The sequence below is a fragment of the Panthera onca genome, chromosome A1 (genome assembly GCF_046562875.1).
Source record: "Panthera onca isolate mPanOnc1 chromosome A1, mPanOnc1 haplotype 2, whole genome shotgun sequence".
Taxonomy (NCBI): domain Eukaryota; kingdom Metazoa; phylum Chordata; class Mammalia; order Carnivora; family Felidae; genus Panthera; species Panthera onca.
Genome location: NC_138339.1, coordinates 171,175,913 through 171,200,987, shown reverse-complemented (window position 1 = coordinate 171,200,987; position 25,075 = coordinate 171,175,913). Strand labels below are relative to the sequence as shown.

Sequence of the window (25,075 nt, the reverse complement as noted above, 5' to 3'; positions counted from 1 at the left end):
TAGAGTAGGCTCTGTGTCTAATTCTCACCCAGCGCTCCGGAATGGAGCAGGGCAGGTGGCTCATGGCAGATGCTTCCTTACCGAGAAGCAGAAGGGAGGCGTTTAACAGAAATGCGTAGCTGTAACTATATGACACCTATTGAATTGGCCCTGGGCTCTTCTGACATTTAGAAGGAAAGCACAGCCCCCTGAAGGAGCTCCTGTCTATTAATTCCCCTCAGTTTTGCCAGCCTCACCTCTAATATGGCATATACGTCTCCTATGCCAATTAAAACGCATAATGCTTCCCTAGAGGTTTTTTCTTCATCCCGAGAGCCTAACGGAAATAATGAAATCAATAGCGAATGGGAAAGCTCGAAGTAGAATGAAAGGAAGCCACGAAAGGCCAGGGTGATGTTCACTTCTGAGAGTCGGGCCCGGTGGAACGCGTGTGCGCTCGTGTCTCGCCCCCACCAGCAACTGGCGGCTCACCTGTGGAAGCACAGTGAAGCTTTGGAGGCGCTGGAGACGGGCATCAGGAGCTCGCGGCGGCTGGAGAGCCTGTGCAGAGACTTCGAGCTGCAGAAGGTGTGCTACCTGCCGCTCAACACCTTCCTCCTGCGCCCGCTGCACCGGCTCATGCACTACAAGCAGGTCCTGGAGCGCCTGTGCAAGCACCACCCGCCCAGCCACGCAGACTTCAGGGACTGCCGCGGTGAGCGAGGGGCGGGGCCTTGCGATCACGTGGAGGGGGGGTGGGGCGCGTGCTGCTTTTTAGCACAGGGCCCGGCACTTTCTGTTACCTCTTGGTCTTTCCATAACGGAAGTGATAACGGTCATTAGGACCTCTCTCCTCCTTTGGTCCTGGGTAGTTTAGCGCAAAGAACCCTGGGGAAGGCCCACTTAGAGTCGGCTCCCCCACCCCCACTAGGAAGCATCCCTCTCCCTAGGTGGTTGAAACCTTTGACCCTCCTGGGATCAGCTACGGAAAACAGCCTGTAATAAGTGCTTCAGCTAATTACCGCTGGGCGTCTGTCGTGTGCCAGTCACCTTAAGAAGCACCTCACCTGATTCATTCTCTCTCTCTGTCTCCCCTTGCTCACTTGCTCTCTCTCTCTCTCAAAAACAAAAAGAAGAGCCTCACCTGTATTGACTCATAATTTTCACGACCAGCATACAAAAGGCAGGGTGAGCTCATTTTACATATAGAGGCTACTGAGACCAGAGAGGTTAAGGAACATGCCCAGAGTCACACAGCTAGAAAGCAAATGACTTGGAACCTAAACCCAGAGCCCACATGCTTGACCATCCTATCCTTCTGTCATGACGATATTACCCACTGTCGCTCACTCAGCCCTGGGCCAGGTATCTTACCAATATTAACACCTTGACTCCTTAATAACCAACAACTCCAACCACAATAAATATTGTTTCCCCACTTTACAGATAAGATACCTGGGCCACTGCTATCTCTCTCTTATTATAAACGCCTCCCATCTGTGTTCTCTTTTTCTAAATGCACCTCTTACTGTTTTGTTTAAAACCTGGGTAACACCAGATTCCCTCAGGCTACCGTCAAAACTTCCTGTTGCCCCTGAACAACATCGAGCACCTGCTGTGTATTGGGCATATGAAAGTGAATGACGCAGATGTGGCCCCCACGCGTGGGACCCGCTGGTGGGCACAGAGGGGAAGACACCTGGACAGTGACTGCCCTGTGATTTGACCTGGCCTTCAGGGCTTAGGGGGAGCTCTCTGAGGGAAAGGGTATCTTATCTTTACAGCTAAGGTATAAATAGGAGTTTTCCCAGTTGGGGGGAGGGTGTGCAGTATGAAGCTGGGAACGGCACGTACAGAGGTCCAAGGGGAACAGAGACTGTGGGAATACCCCAGAAAGTAGAAGTTCTGTATGGAACTCAGAGGGATAGCAGCAGAACTGAGACTGCCAAAGTAAGCAGACTCAGATCCCGTGGGGTCTCATAAACCCCAGAAGACCGCAGTCATGAGCAAAGGGAAGATAGGAAGGGCTTTAAGGAAGGAAATGGAGACGTGGGCTTGTTGCAGAAAGTCAATCCTTTGGTATGTAGGATATGTAGAGGAATTGTACAGGTTCATTTCTTAAAAGATAACCCCAGAGAAGTTTTGGTGAAATGATGAAGACATTGGCAGTTCACGGAAGGGGAGAGAAATGGCTGGTGACATGGTTTTGGTTTGTCACACATAGGCCGTTGGTCTTTAAGACCATGGTGCTTTGTGCCTCTGCACCTCGGTATAGTCTGTTCCTTCTGCTTGGAGTCGTTACTGCCACTACTCGCCCTCTCCTGGCACAGGGTTCCTCCTCCTAGGAGCCTGGAGGTTGCGCCTGACCCTCGAGGTCGGGTGACCCTCTCCACCTGCCTGCCTTGTCTTATATAGCAGTTGCCAGTTGGCCACACCCGGGTGGGAGGACTTAGAATTGTATGGCTGGATCAGCCAGAAAGGTGAAGGACATCTTTCATTCCACATGTACTGTCCTTGGCTGGCTTGCCCAGCTGGCATTTTACAGAACAATCCCGGTAAAAAAAAAAAAAAAGTCTGTCATTGACAACTAAATGGAAAAAGCATCGGTTACCTAGCTTAAGACCTAAGGTAGCATGGTTGTGAAAAGGCTGGGGGAATATGTTTACTACTCTTGAGGGATGTAGTGTGTCAAGAGCCATTCTCGAGATGCCTCCCCATGAGCGCTCAGGGACCAGGGTGCCATCTTTTTCCTCTTAGAGCCTCCTCAGTCCCCACCCCCACCCCCACTAAGCATTCAGTGCCCAGTGACTGTTTATTGGACTAAGCTGGCCAGTAAATGTCTGAAGATTGAGCAAGTCCTGGGTTTTGTCACTAAGGCTGGGACAAGGCATTCTGTGATAAGCCGGGAAGAATTTAATTTGCATCCCCAGGGAGAAAGCAAGGATCACTTCCCTTCCAATGTTGAAGTGCTGGGGGCGAGGAGGTGTTTAGTGTTCTGAAGACTGGCATTCAGTTGACAAGTATTGCTTGACGAAAATACCTAAATAGCTACTGTGGGTTTACATGTCACCCAAATGTGTCCTAAGGGGACAGGAGCTCCTTTTCCAGATCAGATGCCTCCCAGTGTGGGGAAGACCCTCTCGTGAGTGCAAACTCCAGCTTCCTTTTGCCATCATTCTTCGCAACCGTCTTGGCAAAATGTGATTTCTGCAGAAGGAAGGACTGGGGTGTGCTGGAATGTTAGTTGCCCAGAAGCGTCACACTATCAAGGAGACTCTCTCACAGAAAGATCCCGTCTGCCCCAGATTTTCCTGTGGCCTCTCTATCCTCTCTGTCCTTCCCAGGTAACAGGAGGTGGATAGAAACTTGTGCCCTGAGGACAAAATTCTAGTTCGTATTCCACTGCGATCCCCTCTGTGCCAAGTGATTCCAGTGGAAAGACAGCTATCCACCACATAGCCACAAAGGGGCCATTTTCATTTCCAAGATGCTTTGGGGAAACTCAAGCAAATAAATTCATATTGCAAATTTTTATTTGTTAGAGATTTTTATTAGAAATAGCAGTGTTTTCCCCTAGAAGGACAGCCTCTATCTTAGGGCGGCTACTGGAGGATATCGCCCCCGGAAGTCTGATGGGAAAACAGACCCTCGTCCGCCATTAATGCTGCCATTTCCGGTTCTGTTCCCTTGGTCAGCTGCTCTGGCAGAGGTTACCGAAATGGTGGCACAGCTTCACGGTACGATGATCAAGATGGAGAATTTCCAGAAGCTGCATGAACTCAAGAAAGACTTGATTGGCATCGACAATCTTGTGATTCCGGGAAGGGTAAGTAAGCAAGCTGTTAGAGGTGAAGCCAGAAAGGCAATGTTTAAGTGACTTAAATGTGAACCTTTTGAATACGGGCTCTCCAGTTTAAGATCTCCCCCTTCTGAGTGAAGTGGCTTCCTTCCAGCTGTGAGACAGTTGGGACAACGCCTTGAACATGACGGCGTCACTATCACTCCCCAATTTTGGGTCAGAAGGAGATAAAGCAAGGCTATGACCTCCTTTTTCTCCTTCCTGGTTGATTTGCTAATTTACTTTTTTCCTACTGTATTCTGACAGGATTGGAGACATCTTATTTTACTTTTTTAAAGTTAAGTAAATGAAAACGGAAGCCAAGGAGCAATACTTGGTTAATTTTTTTTTTTTTACATTTATTTATTTTTGAGAGACAGAGCACGAGTCGGGGAGGGGCAGAGAGAAAGGGAGACACAGAATCCAAAGCAGGCTCCAGGCTCTCAGCAGATGTTCAACACAGAGCTCAACGTGGGGCTCAGACCCACAAACCGTGCGATCATGACCTGAGCCGAAGTCAGACACTAAACCGACTGAGGCGCCCAGGCACCCCGAAAAATACTTTTTTAAAACAATCGGGTAGAATGGTGATACAAAGGCAGAGGAAAATTCGTGCACAAAAGCACATAAGTTCCGTATGTATGAAAAGAATTTTTAAAAGATGCAATTTTCTGTGCATAATATGATTTTAATTCAGAATTAAAATAACATTTTAGCCAAAACGTGATCCTAGGAGAGATGCACGTTCACTTAGGCCATTAACGTTCACCTACCCAGCACCCTTCATGAAACGTAGGCCACCCACAGTGAAGTGGGGCCTCGTGGGGCACACACGCTCCTTCCAGGCCGAGGGGAATGTGAAAACACATAGCAGCCTGCTTTCAGTTCTTTTCCCAGGAAACAATCATTGCCCAGGGATCAAAGATATTAGGGGGTACAACTCATCAACTCTCTCCATGGGATCTTTATCTCTAGGGCTCCCCCATTTCAAAGTTCACATCACCCAGGTTGCAGAGAAAATTTTAGCGTCTTTGATCTGCCTCGTATCTGCCTTAGTCTTCAGACAGGTGCCGTGTCCGGTTTGCCAGGGGCTTTCAGTCTTGTTCGACAGGCAGCTGCCCCGGAGACTTGAAGTCTGTAAGGCAGGGAAGATGAGGGAACCCCGTGTGTGTCTGGGTGTTTCTACCAGGGAGCCTAATGACAAGACTGACCGGAAAACTGTTTGTGAAAGATTGTCAGAACAGGTGTATGTGGTAAATGCTGGGGGAGGAGGGGGCGGTGAAAGTGGGGATTTATTTCGGCTCTGCTGGTGAGAACATTCTCCCAGGCCTCAGCACACAATGACCACGTTTACCCATCCACGCAGAAGCCTTAGTAAAGGCCACTGGAATCAGTATGATTTTTTTCTTAACTTTGGATGTTCTAAAATATATAGCTGGGGCACCTGGGTGGCTCAGTCGGTTGAGCGTCCGACTTCGGCTCAGGTCATGATCTCACGGTTCGTGGGTTCGAGCTCCATGTCAGGCTCTGAGCTGTCAGTACAGAGCTTGCTTTGGATTCCCTGTCTCCCTCTCTCTGCCCTCCCCTGCTCTCTTTCAAAAGTAAACAATTATTTTAAAAAGTATTTTTTTTTTTAATTTTTTTTTTTTTTAACGTTTATTTATTTTTGAGACAGAGAGAGACAGAGCATGAACAGGGGAGGGGCAGAGAGAGAGGGAGACACAGAATCAGAAACAGGCTCCAGGCTCTGAGCTGTCAGCACAGAGCCCGACGCGGGGCTCGAACTCACGGACCGTGAGATCATGACCTGAGCCGAAGTCAGACGCTCAACCGACCGAGCCACCCAGGCGCCCCTAAAAAGTATTTTTTAATAAATAGAGGTCATTATTGCTTATAAAGGTAACCACCTTATTTCCATATTCTTGTGTTCATCAACCAGCCTCAAGTCAACTCTGAATGAAATGGGAAGGAGGGAGTCACAGGCCTTCAGGGGAACAAGTTCTAAAATGGGGTATCATTCCATGTACCAAAGCTAATTGATTATCATTAATTTAAATTACCAAAGAACCTAAGGGGTGGGGGGGAAGGCTCTGGTTTGTCTATAGGTAGAATTTTAAAAATTGAGATTTGAACGTGAGCACATAATTTTGGAGACGCCCCCTGGGCTACACGCAGTGGCAGTGTGATTCCTAGCTTGGCGTTCGGCGTAATCCTTGCTCACCCACCTACAGGGGTCAGCCTGAGATTGCACCACGTCCAGGAGGGCAGGCGTTTTCCCTGAGACAGAAATGCCACAGCACTTTGGGCCTGAGTCAGCCCCCCCACCCCATAGAACAATGTGCTGTGGGCCGCCTTCCCGGTAGAGCAGCAGGGACTGGAGGGGTGGGGGTGGGGGGGCTTTGTTTGGTTAAAACTCACAGATGTGGACTGGATTTCCCTCCAGAAGGAAGCAGCTCGCTCTTAAGGACATTAGGGGCCTTTTCCCCCACCCTCTTCTGTGGTTTAAAAAAAATTCTAGGCGCGAGAACTTTTCTGTCTCCAGCCCCAGACACTGACATCTGAGTCCACAGCCCTTCTGCTCCGTGCCGCTGAGGCCTGCCAGACATGCAGACGTGCTCCCTTGTCTTTTTTGCAGTGAGTGTCCCAGGCCACCCTGTGTTCCACACAGGCAACAGCTGAGCTCCCTCAAGATTTGTTGGGAGACACACGTGTTCCAAATGTGCGGCAGGAGAGCAGGTTAGGGCCCCTATCCTGCTCTCACCGCCTTTCGGTGATGAAAGCGGCCCCCCAGATATCATCTCCTCGTATCGCCTTGTTGATGTCCGACAGCATCCATCCCGGGGTCCTGAAGGGATTTATTATGTGTTCCTTTGTTGGTCCCCAAAACACATCCGTTAAATTGTGGGCAGACACGGTCTTTGATCCACATTTCATAAAAAACAGCATTGAATCAGGCTGTGCAAAAGTCTATAGGATCAAAATGAGTTGGCCGAGTCCTTGGCTCAGTAGCTGCCGTGAGCACAGAGAAAGCTGCTGGCAGGTGCTCTAGAAATCTGTTGCTAAGTAACAAACTACTCCAGTACTTGGTGGCTGGAAACAACTTTTCAGTATATGTCATGGTTTTGTGAGTCAGCAGTTGGACAGGGTTCAGCCAGGTGATTCTTCTGCTCCCTGTGACATTGACGGGGGTCCCAGATGGGTTAGTCTGGAGGGTTCAGGCGGACACCTGGCAGGGACCTCTGGAGGCTCAGCTGGGACCGTGCACCACAGAGCCCATCCATGAGAGGCCTTGCTGGCTGACCCTGCGTTCAGCGTGCTCCTTCTTCTATGTGCAGCTCAGGGCTCCGTGAGCAAGTGTTCCCAGGGACAAAGCGTAGGCCACATGTGGTTTTATGACCTAGTCTTGGAAGTCATATAGTGTCTGTTCCACACTCTGTTGGTCAGATCAGTCCCCAGCCCACCCACATCCAAGGGAAGGGGACAGAGACCCCGCCGGAAAAATGTTAACGGACCTGCAGCCACATTTTAGAAGCAACACTATGGAGAAGTTAGGCGGTTCCTTAATAAGTTAGCCATAGAATTTCCCCATGACCCAGCCATTCCAGTCCTCCATGTAGACCCAGAACTGACACGGGTGTTTAAACAAACACTTGAACGTGAATGTCCATCATCCCTCTGGTGAGCCTATAAACACAATGTGATATGTCCATATGACAAAATAGCCCCAGGAAGGAGGGAACTTCTGGTACATACTACAGTGTGGATGGAACTTGAAGACAGGAGAAGTGAATGAAGCCAGACACACAAAAGGTCACATATGACAAGATTCAGTTTACATGAAATATCCAAATAGGCAAATCCATAAAGAAAGAAGACAGATTGGTGGGAGCCAGGCGCTGGGGAAAGGGGAGAGGGAGAGTGACCACTGATCGGGCACGGGGTTTCCTCTTGGGTGATGAAAATTTCCCCACCTAGAGGAGTAGTGGGTGTGCTGAGTGCATAAAGGTCACAAATGGTACATTTTATATGTATTTTATCACAATTTAAAAAATAGTTTTGTGGGGTTTTAAGTGCCCCAAATGACGCATGGCCTCCGGGGCTTATTAGTCTTGGGGGGAGGAGTTCCTGACACCCATTTGCTGCTTCTTGTTTGATCCCAGAACACAGTTCACTTGTTTCTAAGAACCAGAGCTGAGTCATGGAGCAGGTTCTCTGTCCCTTACTCTCCTGTGGCTCATCTATCTCCCCAGCCCCCTGCTGCCACTCTGTGGCCTCTGTCCCCTCCCCTCGCAGCTGGAAATCCGGGGCCTGGGGATTAAGGGCAGAGTCCCAGGCTCGCAAGGGGGCCTCTGAGCACTGCTTTCTCTTCGAGTGGAACTGACCGTCGTCCCTGCCTCGTGGGCTCCTGGGAAGCTCAGCACGGCATTCAGTAAACTGTAACCACGACCGCTGTAGTTTGCACCGGGACGGGGACCCTGGCACGAGGCAGCCACAGTCTCCGTGTGGACGCAGGTGTGCGTGCTCCCAGCCGAGCCTCGGGGTCTGTTTCGTCCGCAGGAATTCATCCGCCTGGGCAGCCTCAGCAAGCTCTCCGGCAAGGGGCTCCAGCAACGCATGTTTTTCCTGGTGAGTGCTGATGGCCGTTGGTCGGGTCCCCGGGCTGACCCTGGGCCACCTGGGAGGAGGGAGGAGCAGCCTGTGCTGCTCAGACTGGAGCTGCCGAGACCAGGGAGTTGCCGGGGAGGTTCCGAAAACCTGCTCTGGGCACCTGCTGTTTCAGTGCGGCCCGCCCGTCTCATCCGCACTTGTCCTTGCTCCTCTAGTTCAACGACGTCTTGCTGTACACGAGCAGGGGGCTGACGGCCTCGAATCAGTTTAAAGTGCACGGGCAGCTCCCGCTGTACGGCATGACTGTGAGTATGCGCCGTGGGCATAAGATCGGGGGCCCCGCCCTGCGGGCTGCAGGCAGTTCTCAGGCACGATAACAGGAGCGGGCGCCCATAACGTGAGGCCGGCACCTTGGGCCTTGTTCGGGCTCCCCAAGAGGGGCTCAGGACATGGCTCATCCCGCATGCAGGATGCCTGTGTACATTTCTTCTACAATCAAGTGAGGAAGCGAGCTGACATGGCCATGAGGTCTGAATCTGCCTTTTACTTCCTCTTGCCTGGCGCTGGGGGCCCTGAAAGACCATTCTCCCCATCCACATGGAAAGGCAGAGCCCCGGCCCAATCGAGCAGCCATCTGTCTTTCCCCAGACATGTGCCAGTGGATAAGTCTCCATGATCTGTGACCCTTGTTTGGCAGATGCAGACAGAATGCCAGTCTGCCCAGGATTATTTCCCTGGCTTAAACTCTCACTCCCCTCAGTGGTTGGATGAAAGGAAGTTTATGGGCTCAACCAAAAAAACAAAAAAAAAACACTTTTGATGTTCCGAATGTGATTTTTCGGACATGGTTCCTCTGAGCTGTAGCCAGTTTAGCGAACGTTTGGAAATGCACCGCGTGTCCCCCTGCCTCTGGCAGTAACATTCTGCACACTCATCCCACAGATAGAGGAAAGCGAAGACGAGTGGGGTGTCCCCCACTGCCTGACCCTGCGGGGCCAGCGACAGTCCCTCGTCGTGGCGGCCAGGTAACTCCTGACCTCTCACCTGCTTCTCCTTCCACCTGCTGTGGTCTGAAGACCTGACGTCTGCCTCTTCTTCAGCTCTAGATCCGAGATGGAAAAGTGGGTCGAGGATATACAAATGGCCATCGACTTGGCAGAGAAAAGCAGTGGCCCCACTCCTGAGTTCCTGGCCAGCAGCCCCCCCGACCACAGTGAGTGTGGAGGGAGAGGCTTCCCTGGTGCCCCCCCAGGCGCGTCACCTCCAGGCACTAGCCTCGGGGGAGTGCGGGGGACAGCTCTGGCTGATGGAGGGAGGGTATCCCGCTGCACTTAAAAATCACCCGACCAGGTGGGCTCCTATCTGTGGTTGACATTTGTGTTTAAAGCTAATAATCAAGGAACTTCCAGTTCCTAAGTGTAAAAAAGCCCCTCAGAACAGTGCGAGGGAGCAGGGAAGTCCTCTCTTCTGGGCCAGCACGGCGGCTCGTGGTCCAGAAGGTCCGCGTGCAGGGAGAGAACCCCAACCCCAGCGCTCAAGTGTGTTAGGGGCTCCCCGGCATGCACACCTGGGGTGGGACCCCGACAAGAGATGGCTGCTAACGTGGCTTCTTCTCTGGGGGCGCACGGGGCTCCCCAGGGGAGTGCCCCTGGCCGTCCAGTCCCACTCAGCACCAGGGAGGGTCCCCAAGGGGTCCTTTCCTGGCCAGCAGACGTCTGAAGCGCTGCCTTTTGCCGCCTCCCACAGAGTCCCCCGATGAGGCCGCGGTGGCCGACCAGGAGTCGGAGGATGACCTGAGCGCGTCGCGCACGTCGCTGGAGCGCCAGGCCCCGCACCGCGGCAACACCATGGTGCACGTGTGCTGGCACCGCAACACCAGCGTGTCCATGGTGGACTTCAGCGTCGCCGTGGAGGTACGGGCCGCCCGCGCGGTGCTCACTCACTCTCGTTCTCCAGGCCGTCGCCGTCCCTGCGCCGTCCCTCCTCTCGCAGAGCTGGCTGTGGGGCGGCCGCTATCCATGCGCACTGGCGCGTGGACAGAGGCCCCAGCGCGGGCGGGGTGCAGGTGTTTGTTAAACCCGAAAACTGAATTCCCAAACGGACCTGGCCCGAGAAAATGTCCCGGGAGGCTGTGGGCCGAGAACGGCGGTTTGTTTTGCTTTTTGAAGCAACAGTGTTGGGAACGTGCCAAACCCTTCTTGATGGCTAGTCTGTGGGGACTGTCTGGGATTGTTCTCCAGAAGTGACCTTCACGGCTCCACAGAGCTGCTTTTGTGGAGTTCCCTGCCACAGAGAGTGTCCTGAAACCCGCGCCTGTCTGAACTCATCCTCAAGAGGACACGTCCGAGGCCCAGGCCCTCCTGTTGGCTGGCAGCGGACGTCCCCTCTCCTTTGACCCCACAGGGCCAGACTTGGTCCTCCTGCCCGGCCCCCTTCCCACTGTGGGGCTGGAGAATTCTCCCCGGAGCGGGAAGGAATCGAGTCTGTCCAGCCGGTCCAGGGAAGCAGGTGGAGGTGCGTCACTGAGGGGTGGTCTTTGCGCCACTTTAGACGGACCTCCGCAGGGTGTGGGCAGAACGAAGTGTGGGAGGTTGGTAGGACTGGAGCCCCCTTTTTAAGCCCTAGAGGCACTTAGGCCGCTCAGGCGCAGCAGACACTGGAGTCAGGTGGGACCCGGACACGTCCTCAAGGCCAGCTCTTCCGGGTGACGGGCCTGTGCAGTCAGTCCCGTGTGCGTCATCAGGTGAGTGTACAGAACCCGGTCAGCAAAGCGGCCCTCAGGCCAGCCCCGCCCACCCTTGGCTGTTCGCAGTGCAGGAACTGAGAACGGGGTTGGACGTTTTTAAATGGCTACTACACGTATCTGATTTTGCCTGTCTGACGAGCCTCACTATACACCATCTGGCCCTTTGAGAAAGTCTGGCAGCCGCCACAGCCCCTGGGCGTGTGGGTTTAAGGAGCAGTAATGTGGACTGAATACTCATGGAATTGGCTGGTCTGTTCCTCTGCAGGTGCCCCCGGCCTCACCACGGGCACATGGCATCAGTTTAGTGTCTGTGATGGGCCCCTTCGGTGCCAGGCACGTGCCGCCCCCCCACCCCCTTCTCCCAGGTCCTCTGATCCCGCTGGGTGATAGGGGCGGGGAGCAGGCAGTTCGTTCCCCTCCTGACGGTTGCTGAGCCCCATGCCCGGAACTTCTTCCCGTCCCATCTCCTGCAGGACCCGTGCAGGTGGAGACGTGTCCTGGGGACAGCTGGGGAAGGCAAGGTGTGCCCCCAGGGTTATGGGCAAGCCAGGAGCATGCGGGATAGGGGTGGTCCACGTAGGAAGGCCAGTGGAGCGTTCTCGTGTCCTAGACTGGAGTTGGCAGGTGCCGGAGGCCTGGGGAGGGGTGGGCAGTCTGGATGCAGGGGAGGACCAGGATGGAAGGGACAGCACTGACGGGGGATCTGTGGGGTGGGGGGTGGGGGGGTCTCTGTGGGCTTGCCGGGCTGCCAGAACGCATTGCCACGGACTGGTTAATGGGAAGTTCGTCCCTCGTGGTGCTGGAAGCTGAGGGAGGCTCCAGCCCCAGGAACGGCCAGAACTCCTTGGGTGTTTCTTGGCTGGTAGATGCATCACCCCTGCCTCCATCCCGCCTGGAGGTCTCCCCGGTGTGTGTTATAAAAAAGACGCCGGTTACCACATCAGGGCCCACCCTACCCCAGTACGACCTCATCTTCACCTTGACATCCACACACACCCTATTTCCAAATCAGGTCATGTCCACAGGTACCAGGGCTTTGGATTTGAACCTATCTTTGCAGGAGACACAATCCGGTCTGGAATAAAGACTGAGCAGTGATGTGAGCCAGGAAGAGGGCAGAGCAGAGGCCTTTCCTCCACTGGGGATTGGGGGAGTCCAGGAGAGGGGGCCACTGTGAAAGTGAGGAAACGGGGCATCTGGGTCACGGATGTTGTCCTGCCCGGTAAAGGCAGCAGAAGGGGACTGGCCCACATTGGAGGCAGACCTGAGTCATCTGCCCCAGTGGGTTCAGCCTCTAGAGAGCAGTGTCAGAGAAAAGGTGGCAGAGTTTCGGGGCCGCGTGACCTGAGGAGACAGACGTGTACCCAAGTGAAGCCACGGGGAGAGGAGTTTGAGTGCAGTTCGTGACCACAGGGGCCACTAGGACAGCGGGGAGCTTTCAGAGAGTCTGAACGTGGCATGTTCCAGAAAGGTGGCCGTGGGAAGTTAGCACCTCCCCATGGACCTGCCTAGAATTGGGGCAAGGCGTGTACACGTTGCAGGACCGGCGTTAGGAGATCTTCTGGATGCCAACAGCTGGAAGAACTAGGTTCAGTAGAAGGCAGGTGCGCTCCCTCCTTGCCTCCGGGTGACGTGTAATCATGTGTGATGCTCCCCAGTTCTGCCTGTAACTCCGAATACCCTGTGTTCTTGTCACTTTCTGCCCATGGCTGGATGGCAGCTGGATAGAGTGATGCGGGGGGGATGGGGAGCTCTATCGGGCACCCCTGCTGTTTGCAGTGTCCCCCTCGGGTCAGCTAAGTCTGGGATGGGCTCTTTCCACCTCCTTTCACCCTGAGTCAGTCTCCCCATCAGACTGTGAGCCACTCGAGGGCAGAGACGTTTACACTTCTCTCTCTTGCTACCGCTGGGGACCTTGCTTATATAGGTCATTTAATGCTTTATAGGAAGAGTACTGGAGGGATAGAATAAAGCAGACTCAGGTATATTTATAAATTTTTCTTAAATGTAGTAATTTGCCCGTTTGACACACAACTGTGGGACTGCGCCCAGCATCCTTTCCTGCTTTAGTCTCCCCAGTAACGAGCGGCGGGCCTTCTCCACCCGGGCCTCAGAGCTAGAGAGTTCGGGCAGGACGGCCGGCCGCGCAACGCCCCTCCGTACCCATGGTTACTCTTCCTTCAGCTCCGGGGAGTCACAGGCGGCCCCCTGCCAGGACACATTCCACTGCAGGCCAGCGTTCCCGCCAAGGCCACTAGATGGCGCACAAGGCCCGCCAGCACGTCATCCAGGGTGACGGATCCTTTCCCCGTCTCACCGAGGGACAGCAGGGCCAGTGGACGGAGCCTGATGTGCTCCTGCCGTATACCTGTGATGACAACCCCCATGAACACCTGAGGTCACAGCTGGGCATGGGAAGCAGTGCAAATCAACCCGTAACGGGGGCCAAGAATTAAATAAGGCTCCGAGAATCCACCCGCAGGGAGAACAGCTCTCCCTCAGTCACATTCGGGAAGCCCCGCCCAGGAGTCCCGCGGACCGCGAAGACCAGGCGGCGCGCTGCCGGCAAGGGCGCCCCCCACTCGTGCTCCTTACGTGCGTGCTTGTCTTTCAGAATCAGTTGTCCGGGAACCTGCTGAGAAAATTCAAAAACAGCAACGGGTGGCAGAAGCTGTGGGTGGTGTTCACGAACTTCTGCCTGTTCTTCTACAAGTCCCACCAGGTAAGTACCACATGGGACAGTGGGGACAGTACACCTGCCGGGGGGCCAGCCTTCCTCTGGAAGGGAGAACGATGGGGCCCTTGAGCCACCTGCCCGGGCATGGAGGGAGGGACACGGTGTGTGAGAAGGGGTCTGGCCCTGCGCCGTGGCCCGGAGAGCCTCAGTTCTAACTGGTCTGACCTCCATCTGCAGCAATCCGGCCGAAGCCTGGTTGGTTGAGCGAGGGAGGGGGGAAGACTTCACTGAAGGTTCCTGCATGGATCCGTCGGTTGGGGGCCCCACCCTGAACTGGGAGATCCTGACTGGAGCCAAAATCATGAGTTCGAGCCCTGCATTGGGCTCTGCACTGACAATATGGAGCCTGCTGGGGATTCTCTATCTGCCTCTCTCAAAATCAGTAAAATGGAAAAAAAAAAAAAAAAAGCTTATGAAGGCACAGGGTCCCACTAGCTGGCCTGCGAGGAAGGCAGTCACCGCTCAGGCCCAAGCACCTGCAGCCCCTTCTGTTGCCTCTGTCCAGGACCATCACCCCCTGGCAAGCCTGCCTCTGCTCGGCTACTCACTCACCATTCCCTCCGAGTCTGAGGACATCCACAAAGACTACGTGTTCAAGCTGCATTTCAAGTCTCACGTGTACTACTTCAGGGCCGAAAGCGAGTACACGTTTGAAAGGTAATGACGCTTCCTTCCGCACAGGCGGCCGCAGGAAAAGGCCACCCTCTCCTGAGCCACGGGGCTTCTCCCACGTGAGCCAAGTGGACGAGGTTTATAGCAGCAGGCACTCCCTGCCCACCACAGGCCTGGGCATTTACTCACTTCCAAAATGTCCCTGACCTTTGGTGGGGGCAGGGCAGGCCGTCCCCTTTGCCTAACATCATATCCACTTCTGTTTTCATAGAAGCAAGTAAAACTGAGACTTCCCTGGGTAGTAACATCAGTCCTTAGTCTGTACCGTGTCAGGGCCACACATGGTGCGCTTTTAAATATCTAGCGAGCGTGTTGTTTTAGTCTCTGGAGTATTGAGTCAGAATATGCCAGACTGTGCTAGGGCCGGAAGACCACTCGAGGAAAGAAGAAATCCTAATGTTTCTCAGGGTTACCTTCTTAGACTAACACGTGGTGTAAGGAGGCCCAGGAGCCACAATCCTCAGACTTTTCCCAAAATTTCAGGTAGGAATTCTGGGCCCCCAGGAATGGCATCCTGCCACTTGGGCAGGTGGTGGGGTCCTCGGGCCATAGTCCGGGCAGAGTTAACAGTCACCCGCCCACTTAGGAAGGACGGTCTCTCCTGGCCATGCTGATCACACACGGTGTGTTCCTTCGTCCCCATGGGTTCCATGAGCCCATAGGTTACGACGTTAGTTCAGCGGCAACCACACGGTGGTTGAAAACCCAAGTCAAAGCCTCCCCGTAAGGTACGCTGCTCGAAAAGCGAGCCCAGCGGAGAACTCTTCTCAAATCTGAGCCTGGCCCAGAGAACCTAGACTAGGGGGCTGATCCTAAAAAGACCAGTGATTAGAGACTTTTGAAAGCCCTGCTACCAGTTCTACGGAGGCAGGGCCTCCTCCCCTCAACACTGCCGACCCTGGAGTCCATTCGGCTGTCCAGAGGGGTGGGGGGTCCTGTCCTGTGCATTAGAGGATGCCCAGCAGCATCCCGGCCCCTCCTACTAGAGGCCACTTGCACCCCCTCCTCCGTGACAACCCAAAACACCTCCAGACGCTGTCCACCCGGGGGGTTGAGAGCTGCCAATACACTGCAACTACCCAAACGCATATAACGGGCTGCTCATCACCGTCCAGGAGGGAGAACAGGAAGCCACCTCACCTCCAACTGCTTCACGTGGAGCGTGCTGCCGCGTCACCTGGGCACTTCCTGTGGTCTACAAAATGAGCGCCCAGGCCGGTGGTCCTCAAACCGTTCCTCAGGAGCACCTAGAGGAACCCTTAGCCTTGCTTCTGTTCACTTGGGTAGCAGGAGTTCATTCAGGAACTCTTCTGCTGGAGTTGCACGTCACGTAAGTCACGACGCACGCTGAGTATCGGGACGCTCTTACGAGACCAAGTGACCCTTGACCGTCATTTCGATTTCTGGTCTTAGGTGGATGGAGGTGATCCGCAGCGCGACCAGCTCGGCTTCCCGCGCCCACATCCTGAGTCACAAAGAATCCCACGTGTACTGATGGCAGGACCCGTTTGCTGGTGTGAGCGGTGGCTGCTTTCCCGGGAGACACTTACTTTCCCTCTGTATTAATGAAGCCTAGTAAAATTAACACCTGTCTGGAAAACAGAAACATGGTTTCACAGCAACTCGCCTCTATCTCTGCAAAACCGTTTTTAACCTTGTCTTTTCAAGCTGTTCGTGTCGTCTGAACGGAACCGTGCTCCCACCTCGGACGCTGGTGGCTCGTCCGTCCTTGTCCTGGTGGGCTCTTTCTAGCTTGTGCCAGTATTAAAACGTTGTCATTGATGTAGTGCCAAATGACGGTTTTTCTTCCACAAACTGCACCTTAAAAGCAGGACAACCACATCCGTTCAACCAAAAAAGACAGGGCAAGTGCTCTCCTTTTTCTTAAAAAAGAAAATTCTTTTGACTTATAGGCTGGTGCATTTTAAAAACAAATGGATTTTCCAATGTTTGTGATACATATGGCACAGTCTTAAGCAAAATGAGATCATTTTCCGATTTCGTTTTTTCAATCTTTCTACTTTTATAATAGTAGCAAGTTAGTAGGATTTACTTCGATTAATAAGCAATTTGCAGCACACGAAGTACGTTCCCCTTTGGGGTCTTACGCTCCAAGGAAACGCTGTTCTTGGCACAAGTTGACCAAATTGTTGAAGCGGTTCCTCTTTACAGACCGTAGCAGGTTGTGCTCTGTTCAGAGAAGCAGAAACCGAGCACGACGTCCGCGGTCTCGCTGTGGTGTTTGCTGTTTCATAAGCATGAGAACCCGTATGTCCGTAATCAGGGCCATTTGTGAGATGTGACGTCCGGAGGGTGGGTGCGGCCCCCGTCATACCTGTATCCTGCAACTGTGGTTTGGAATTGCACATTCAATAGTAGTATATATCGTGCCTGTCTTCAGAAAACATTCTTTCCTCCTTTTTATACTCACTGCCCCCCCGCCGCCCGCATGGGGTATCACCAGTAGGACACTGCGCATCCTCAACAGACCGCACAGGGGACACGGCTGGCGCCCACGAGGCAGAGTCCATGTGCCTGTTCTCCGTGGAGGGCAGGGGGCTGCTATCCCCTAGTTAAACCCTTTCTGACACAGTCCAGAGGGGGCGACCGATCCAACCAGTATCTCCCAGTGCCCGCACCACAGCTGGGAAAGCCCCTTACCTAAGAAACACAGGATGACCCGACGCGGGGGAGCCGTGACTGGCGTGCGTGGCAACGGCGATGTGCAAATCAATGTGCAAATGGACCAGTAGCCCGAGACATGTTAATCATTTGCCTTACGACATGTACCAGATGGTTTTAAGTACTAACAAAAGGGAATAAAAATACCTCACGCCACAATCCAGCATATTGAAGTTTTAAGGCAAAACATAACCAACCTCGTCCGGTCTTTCTTTTCGCCTAAGGTGGGCGGGTTGCGGGGAGGGAGCCGTCGAGGCGCGGACGTGGCCGGTCCCGCAGGGGTGGGTGCGAAACAGACACACAGAGCATGCGGGAATCTTGGTCTGTGACCGTCTGTCTGTGGCCGCCAAACTGGGGGGACAGAACCTCGCGAGGAGCCGGTCCATGGCTATAAAAGGACTAGAACCCAAGGGATGGAAGCAAAGGGGACAGAGGGGCTGGCTTCCACTTCCTTTGTGACAAGCGGCCCCCTGGAGACCAGCTGTTTCTCCCACACCCCAGGGGTAGGACCAACTCCCTGGGAAGGTGAAGCCGTCACCAGGCAGCCGACAGGGCACAGGCAAGATCAGGAAAATGCTCTCTGTAGCAATCACCCGTCACTAAACCCTACGGGGCGTGAGGATGAGGTGGTCTAGTTCAGAGTCTCCGAGTGAAGAGCCCAAACCGTGTCCGTGGTACAACTGGTTCCGTCAGCACCTCTGTGTCCCCGTGACATCAAAGCAAACGTTAGGTCCAAGTCACGTGGGCAAGTGAGACCGCTCCCAAGCTGCCGGGAATACATATGGGGAGTTCCAGAGACAAACTGTACCTGAGTCCAGCCTGTAACAAAAACTGGCCTACAAACGGGAACGTAGGGGCACCTGGGTGGCTCAGTCGGCTGAGTATCTGACGTCAGCTCAGGTCACCATCTGGCGGTTCACGAGGTCGAGCCCCACAGGGCTTGCTGCCGTCAGCTTCAAAGCCTCTGTCTGCCCCCGCTTGTGTTTTCTCTCAAAGGTAAAAAAAAAAAATAAACATTAAAAAACAAATGTATCTCACGGTTCTGGAGGCGGGAAAGCGGAAGATCAGGGCGCCGGCAGATCCGGTGTCTGGCAAGAGCCTGCATGGTTCACGGCCAGCTGTCTTCTCGCTGTGTCCTCGCAGGGCAAGGGGGGGGCGGATCTCTCTTGGAAAGTCCCTAATCCCATCATGGGGGTTCCACCCTCGTGACCTAACTCCCTCCCAAAGGCCCCACCTCCAAATACCATCGGCAGGGGGGTGGGGGGGAGGCGGGACTAGGGCTTTAACATAAATTCTGGGGGAGCCATTCAGCCTGTCCCCTCTACACACACGAGACCGAGTTACACAATTAATTTTCTGTGAACTTTATTGACCCTTGCGGGATACAGTACCTGTGCTTAACATGCCCTGCAGTACTCTCCCCGTTTATTGCCATGTTTTATAGCAGAAATATAGAAGCCATATTTTTTTAAGGAAATATAAAAATGTTTATAAACGGACCACGTTTTGCCAAAAGCAAGGTACAAATGCCACATGAAGAACGAACTAGACACTTCACAAGACTAACTGGACAACAAAACTGTTGGATTCAGGTGTGTGGCATGTGGTTACATCGAGATAGTCGCGGCTACCTTGCTTATTAGCGCGGCCAGCAGGGACGCAGAAAAGACGATTTCGAGAAGGCGTAAAAACCCAGCCGGACACAGCCCACTGCCTGTTTCCAAAAGGCAGCCGCTGGGTTCCACGCAGGCCTCTCCCACGCTAGGCGCGCCGCGGCCGTCTACAGTCTGTAAGTGGACAAGCTGTGGCCACAGGGCCTTGGCATCAACAGGCCTCCAAGAGCTAGCAAATCCATCCTGGACGCTGGGCTCGAGGGTCTAATGGGCAGCAGAGGTGATGTTGTCTGAGCCGGGTTCCACTGTAGCTCCGGTCCCTGGTCCTACAAAGACTTAAGTGGCTCCGCCAGCGCCGGCCTCCCCCGGTCACGAGGCCCTTGAGGGGGCACAGGTCCCACATGCCCTCAGAGGCACAGACCTCAGCTTGTGTGTGCACAGAAAGCAGCCAGCCAGAACGTGGGGAAGAGAGCCACTTTTCACACCCTCCCAAACCCCATCTCCCCCCAGAAGCTCAATCAACAGAAGACACTCACTTAAGGTCTAAAAGACTAATCTTTGCCTGGGAGACGGCTCGGTGTGTTACGGTCTAGCGACTGGAACACGTGCTGACCCTTCACACCGATTCGCTTCCCTGGAATAATCCAGTCTCCCAGTCAGCAGGACCACCGCTTCCATCTGAGACTGGCTTTGCATGTGATCTTGAGGTCACTGTCCACCTGCAAAGTGAACTCTAAATCAGAAAGCTGCCGTCTGCACCGGCTGGCTGACAATCAGACAAGCCGCCCACTCTGGGGGAACACCGCTTCGCTTCTTTGAGCGATTCTCCCGCGGTGGACAAAACGGATCTTTGGCTTATGCCTCACATAGGGAAACAAACCGTTTGCTCGTACAAAACATTCTGCTGAAACACGGAATGAAACATTCTCAAGTTCCGTCACCCAAGTTAATATTCCTGATGCAGAAACCCACACAGAGAGTCAGCAATTCATTCAGTTCTATTTCCCCCCACCAAAATGCATCCCTCGTAGAAACCAATCATTCCATTCCTAATTAAGAAATCATGATTTAATTTTAGACTCTGAAATCTACACTCCATCAGCACATCTAGACAAGCAGCACATGCCCAAACGTTTCCGGCCCAGGGCCTCTGCTCTCCCCTGGGACTTCCAGGCCGCTGTGTCGGCACCTGCCAGACCTTCCATCCCAAAGTTTAGCCGGTACCTTCCTTGCTCCCAAAATCCTGTGTCTTCCCCTTCGAGAACTGCTACTCTAGCAAGAGAGGACAACGATTTGTATCAAACGCAGAACAGTGCCACATGCACCTGGTCAAGTATTACTGCAGGAACTCGATGTCCCATCCCAGAGACCCAGAAATTTTTCCTCCTGCCTCCCACCTTGGCAAAGCCAGGTCCTGCCACAAGCCCAGAAAAATACGGACCCCTCCGGCTGACAAAGAGCAGACCCGGGCTCCTTGAAGAAAAGAAAACCCTTAAGGTCCCTGGGAAGAGAGAGCGATTTGACAACGAGCAATATTTAGCTCTACCTTCTCAATGACCAATCTTTTCTGAACGGTGCAGAGGGAGCAGACCTGGACATGCGGCAGGTTCACGGTGGGCTCTTCTTTCTGGAAGTGCTGAAGTGTCTCACCCTCTTCACACACACTCACGCACACACACTCACACACCTCCACGACAGGTGCACTGCCCTCTGAAGAGTCACGTTTCAAGAGTCACACTGCAGAACAAGTGCGTTATAAAATTTATTCGTGTAAGCATTCAGACACTTGTAGGTGGGCAGGATGATACGCGGGTTTCACAAGGAGCGACAGGAGATCCTACCAGAAAGGACGGTGCAGAGGGCACGGGGCTGGCAGTGGCACAATTTCAAACAAATGTTAAGACGAGAGCACTTCATCGGGGAGCAACTTAAAATAATTAAAGCTTCATGAGGCCAGATATGTTCTGATTTAAAACACTAAGAAATAGTACCATCAAATGAAAGGAAATCAACCTCTACGGGGACCAAGAGGGCTGTCGGGCAGACGAGAGGGCGGTGTGCGTGTGTGGAGGTACAAAGAGTGTTCGCAGGAGGGGTGCTTATTATCATTAATGGCAAACCCTGCAGATACAAAAGAAAACCCAAATCACTGATCACATAATTCAAAATTTACATGTAATAAAGGCAAGGCAAGAGACTCGAGTTACGGCCTGTCAAATATTTACTCCACTGACATTATCTACAGAAGCACTCGGCCAATTTGTACACGGTGACTCCTGACACACGCCAGAAGGGTTTCCGTAAAAACGACACTATATACAATCTGTACACTGACCCACCAGAGCGATTCCCCATCTCCCGGGGAGGGGAGTGATCAACTTAAAGCAGGATACCTGAGGTTTCATTTCGGATGTGGCCTTATCATGATCCCACATATACATTTCAGGGCCTGTTTTTGTTTTTAAAGACACTTTCCTTGATATGTGCACACTGGCTAAAATTAAAAACAAGAACCATAAAATAAAATGATCGCTTGAAGGAGCCGACCTGACCCACCCCCCCGGAGACTTCACGAGGTGCAGGCCGGGAGAAAGGGCGGCGCGGGGCCCCGGGACGGGCGGCTCGGGGTGGGGGGACGGCCCCCGGATGGCGCACCACTGCAGCCGAGTCAGCAAAGGCTCTCGTTGACTTTGTACGAGGAGGATGAAGAGGAAAAAAAGAAAAAACCCCAAATGCCAAAGGAATTTCAGTGGGATGAAGTTCCTCCACCACTTAGAGAATATCTAGAGGGGGAGAAAAAAAAAAGAGAAACAGAAGTGAATGTCATTTCTGTAACCTCCGTGCAAAAATCCAAACCACCACCCAAATCCTACTTTTGCTGGGCAAGCCCAAGTCATAAAAAAAATTTAGGCAAATATCAGCGGGTTAATCACTAAACAATGCATAAAAACTAAGAAAACTGTGATTTCGACACAACTTTTCACAGGTTAAATTCAGTCCATGGAAGAACTGAAAGTCTATAACGGAAAGTGAGAACACGTTTGGTCTCTTCAGGAAAGAATTGAAGAACAGAACAATAAATGGCGTGGCTTCGCTTACAGTCCATTTTTTAAAATTAAGGAATCAGTAAAACCCAAACACATACACATGGCTAGATTACAGATGGGCACAAGAAAACCCATTTTGGCCACAAAAATATCGATGCTCGTTCACGTAATCCACTTCCTAGAACTGTTTCAGAAATGGAGTCCAAAGAAGGAGCCGTATATTTTGCACAAAGTTGCCTCTTAGATTTTTTGTAATTGTAAAACAGGGAACAACTTTGATGTCCAACTGTAGAGAAATGGTTAGACAGACTAACCAAATTTTTAAACTGATTAAAAATTGTAATTATAGGGGTGCCTGGGTGGCTCAGTCGGTTAAGCATGCAACTTCGGCTCAAGTCATGATCTCGTAGTTCATGGGTTCGGGCCCCGCGTTGGGCTCTGACAGCTCAGAGCCTGGAACCTGCTTCGGATTCTGTGTCTCCCTCTCTCTCTGCCCCTTCCCTGCTCTCTCTCTCTAAAATAAACATTAAAAACACTTTTTTAAATTAAAAAAATTGTAATTACATTTAGCAACATGAGAAATACGCACAAATTAATATGTACATAAAATTATACAGGCAGTACACATGTATAGTTTCACATGCACAATTTATTCTAAATACTATAGAACATCAAAAACTTATATGTGCACTAATTTGGAGACATGTAAAAAGTTGGGTAAATTTATGATCTGTATAGAACAATGGAAGCCAATGAACAAAACTGATATTCCTAACTGGGCTGCACTGGTGGGGTCATGGCACTTTCTTCTGGTTTCTGTTAGTTCTGCAGTACTATCTTGCTCTGGAATAAAAACAAAAAAGGAGCGGGGTCCTCTTATGGCCAAGATCCCCTCGGCTACCTCAAAACAGAGCCCAAGTCACAGGAGAGGGCTGAGGACCTGTTCAATGGAGAGAATGTCAAACATTCCAACCTCTGGCTCCTCTTTTAAGGCATTAAAATACTTGGCACCCTCCCAGAGAAAGGATCACGGAAGATCTTCTTGAAAAGCAGGCTCCAGCCACAGATCCTAAAACTCATTTTCCAAGAAATATAAATGCCTAAGCCATGGGAGGAGTTGATGCCATGCAAAAAGAGCCACGCATTAATTCAAATTAAGACACAGAAGTCTCTGAAATGCTTTAGACAAAAATCGTTTATTTTTTCTGAGGTGATCCACTGAGGGACCGCCTTTATGGAGCTAAACGGGAACGAGGCGGCAGCAGTGGCCACTGTGGCATGGTGGCATCTGGGTGGGGAACACACAGCAAGAGCTCGGGGAGCCTCCAAAGAGTGAATGGACAGCACCTGCTAAAAAGCCTGTGGGGACCCAGCTAAGGGCCCCCCAGGAGCAGGGTCCTCTGCTGGTTGCAGAGGAGAGTGTATCTGCACATGACAAAGGAAAGGAAAACAAGACAGAATGGTCTGGAGGCCAGAAGAAAGAACGTGGACTAGTGTTTGGAGAGTACAAATTTATTTTTTTTTTAATTTTTTTTTTTAACATTTATTTATTTTTGAGACAGAGAGACACAGCATGAACGGGGGAGGGTCAGAGAGAGAGGGAGACACAGAATCCGAAACAGGCTCCAGGCTCTGAGCTGACAGCACAGAGCCCGACGCGGGGCTTGAACTCACAAAACTACGAGATCATGACCTGAGCCGAAGTCGGACGCTCAACCGACTGAGCCACCCAGGCGCCCCGCGAGTACAAATTTAAACGTGATGTGGACAGCGGCAATCACATCTGACTTACAGATGCTCAACGCTCACACCAGTGGCGGCCAAGACCCCAAAATGTGGCCAGTTCACACTGAGACGTGCTGTGAAGCGTAAAACACACCGGACTGCAAAGACCTGGTAAAAAGCAGGTGCGAAACGCCTCCCCGGTAACAGTGTGCACCAACCACGTGTGGATGATGAAAAGATGTGGCAAGCAGTGGGTTAAAAAATCTATTATTACAACTAACTTTACCTGTTCCACTCTTCCGGTTTTCTCATGAGGTAACTAGAAAACCTGAAGCTCTGTGCGTGGCTCACACTGTCTACTGGAGAGCACGGGTGGAGATCCCCTGGGTCCACAGTGCCAAGGAGGGAGCAGAGAGATCAACAAAAATGCACAGGCCACACCCCCGTGCCCCGGAACCTCGGGAAAGCGGGTCATGTGCAGGCATCCCTGCTAACCATCTCAGGCAGTTTGAGACAACGTGGAAAAGAGTCCTAAAAGGGACACTAGGAAAGCAGCAAACCAAACCAAGACCACGCACAGAACCACCAGAACCAGCCACGTGATTGTAGGGCTCCTTTTAACAGGAATTTTCGAAACACAGCTAGAATGGGGAGCGAAGGGAGTCCAAACTGCTCCGAGAAATGAGAAAAGTGGCCATTAAGTTATTATGAAGGAACAGGGGGCAGCCAAGGAGCTGAGAAGGATCGTCTCACGATCAACAGCCGGTGAGCCCTCTAACAATGCCACACGACCGTCCCTGCACGTGCACGCGGGACGGCACACGCAGACCTGTCAGCCCCTGTGCGGGTGAGCGGACGGGTGACTGCAGCTCTCTCTTCCTTTATGCCTCAGATTTGTTCCTGTCAACAGTGGGGAGGGGGGTAAACCCGAAAGCGTAACAGAGTCCTTCCAGCCTCAGAATAGGCGGCGGCCACGTAAACGGGCCTCATTCTCCAGCAGCCCTCGAGCACCGGCTGGGAAGGCCAGACACCTTCTACAAAGGAGCCTGTGGCCGCGGGGACAAACCTGCAGGGAGGAGCGAGGCCGGGCCCCTACGTCCCCCTTCACCAGGGCTCGGCCCCTGCCAGAGGGCAGCCCCTTCGGCCATCACTTCCAAGTGGCAAAAGGAACCCAACGTGCCCCCAACTTCTTTATGTGTTGTCAAGGCAGCCTCTCTGGAAAGAGCTGAAATGTTCCTCACTGTCACTGAGGCTCGGCCTTGCTCTGGAAGGGGCTCGGGAGCCTGGACAATTCACAATTCACCTGGAAGGTATTTTTTGTTTTCTTTTTTAAATTTTTTAAATGTTTATTTTTGAGAGCGAGCGACCGATTGCAAGTGGGGGAGGGGCAGAGGAGGGGGGGCAGAGGATCCGAAGTAGGCTCTGCAC

General features: G+C 52.6%; 2 protein-coding genes across 6 annotated transcripts in view; one reads left to right on the top strand and one right to left on the bottom strand.

Moving 5' to 3' along the window:
- The window catches only part of FARP1 (FERM, ARH/RhoGEF and pleckstrin domain protein 1), a 293,661-nt gene extending 277,299 nt beyond the window's left edge, over positions 1-16,362 (top strand). For all 4 annotated transcript variants that reach the window (XM_078432359.2, XM_078432357.2, XM_078432366.2 and 1 more), the window contains exons 18-27: positions 457-694; positions 3,675-3,805; positions 8,375-8,443; positions 8,641-8,730; positions 9,368-9,450; positions 9,526-9,638; positions 10,172-10,338; positions 13,786-13,893; positions 14,414-14,565; positions 15,994-16,362. In XM_078432359.2, coding sequence (XP_078288485.2) covers positions 457-694; positions 3,675-3,805; positions 8,375-8,443; positions 8,641-8,730; positions 9,368-9,450; positions 9,526-9,638; positions 10,172-10,338; positions 13,786-13,893; positions 14,414-14,565; positions 15,994-16,075 — 1,233 coding nt within the window. In that variant the 3' untranslated portion in view covers positions 16,076-16,362. The remainder of the gene's footprint in view (positions 1-456; positions 695-3,674; positions 3,806-8,374; positions 8,444-8,640; positions 8,731-9,367; positions 9,451-9,525; positions 9,639-10,171; positions 10,339-13,785; positions 13,894-14,413; positions 14,566-15,993) is intronic.
- A 2,248-nt stretch (positions 16,363-18,610) lies between these two features.
- Positions 18,611-25,075, bottom strand: part of STK24 (serine/threonine kinase 24) — a 126,009-nt gene continuing 119,544 nt past the window's right edge. For both annotated transcript variants that reach the window (XM_060636816.3, XM_060636815.3), the window contains exon 11: positions 18,611-21,658. In XM_060636816.3, coding sequence (XP_060492799.1) covers positions 21,622-21,658 — 37 coding nt within the window. In that variant the 3' untranslated portion in view covers positions 18,611-21,621. The remainder of the gene's footprint in view (positions 21,659-25,075) is intronic.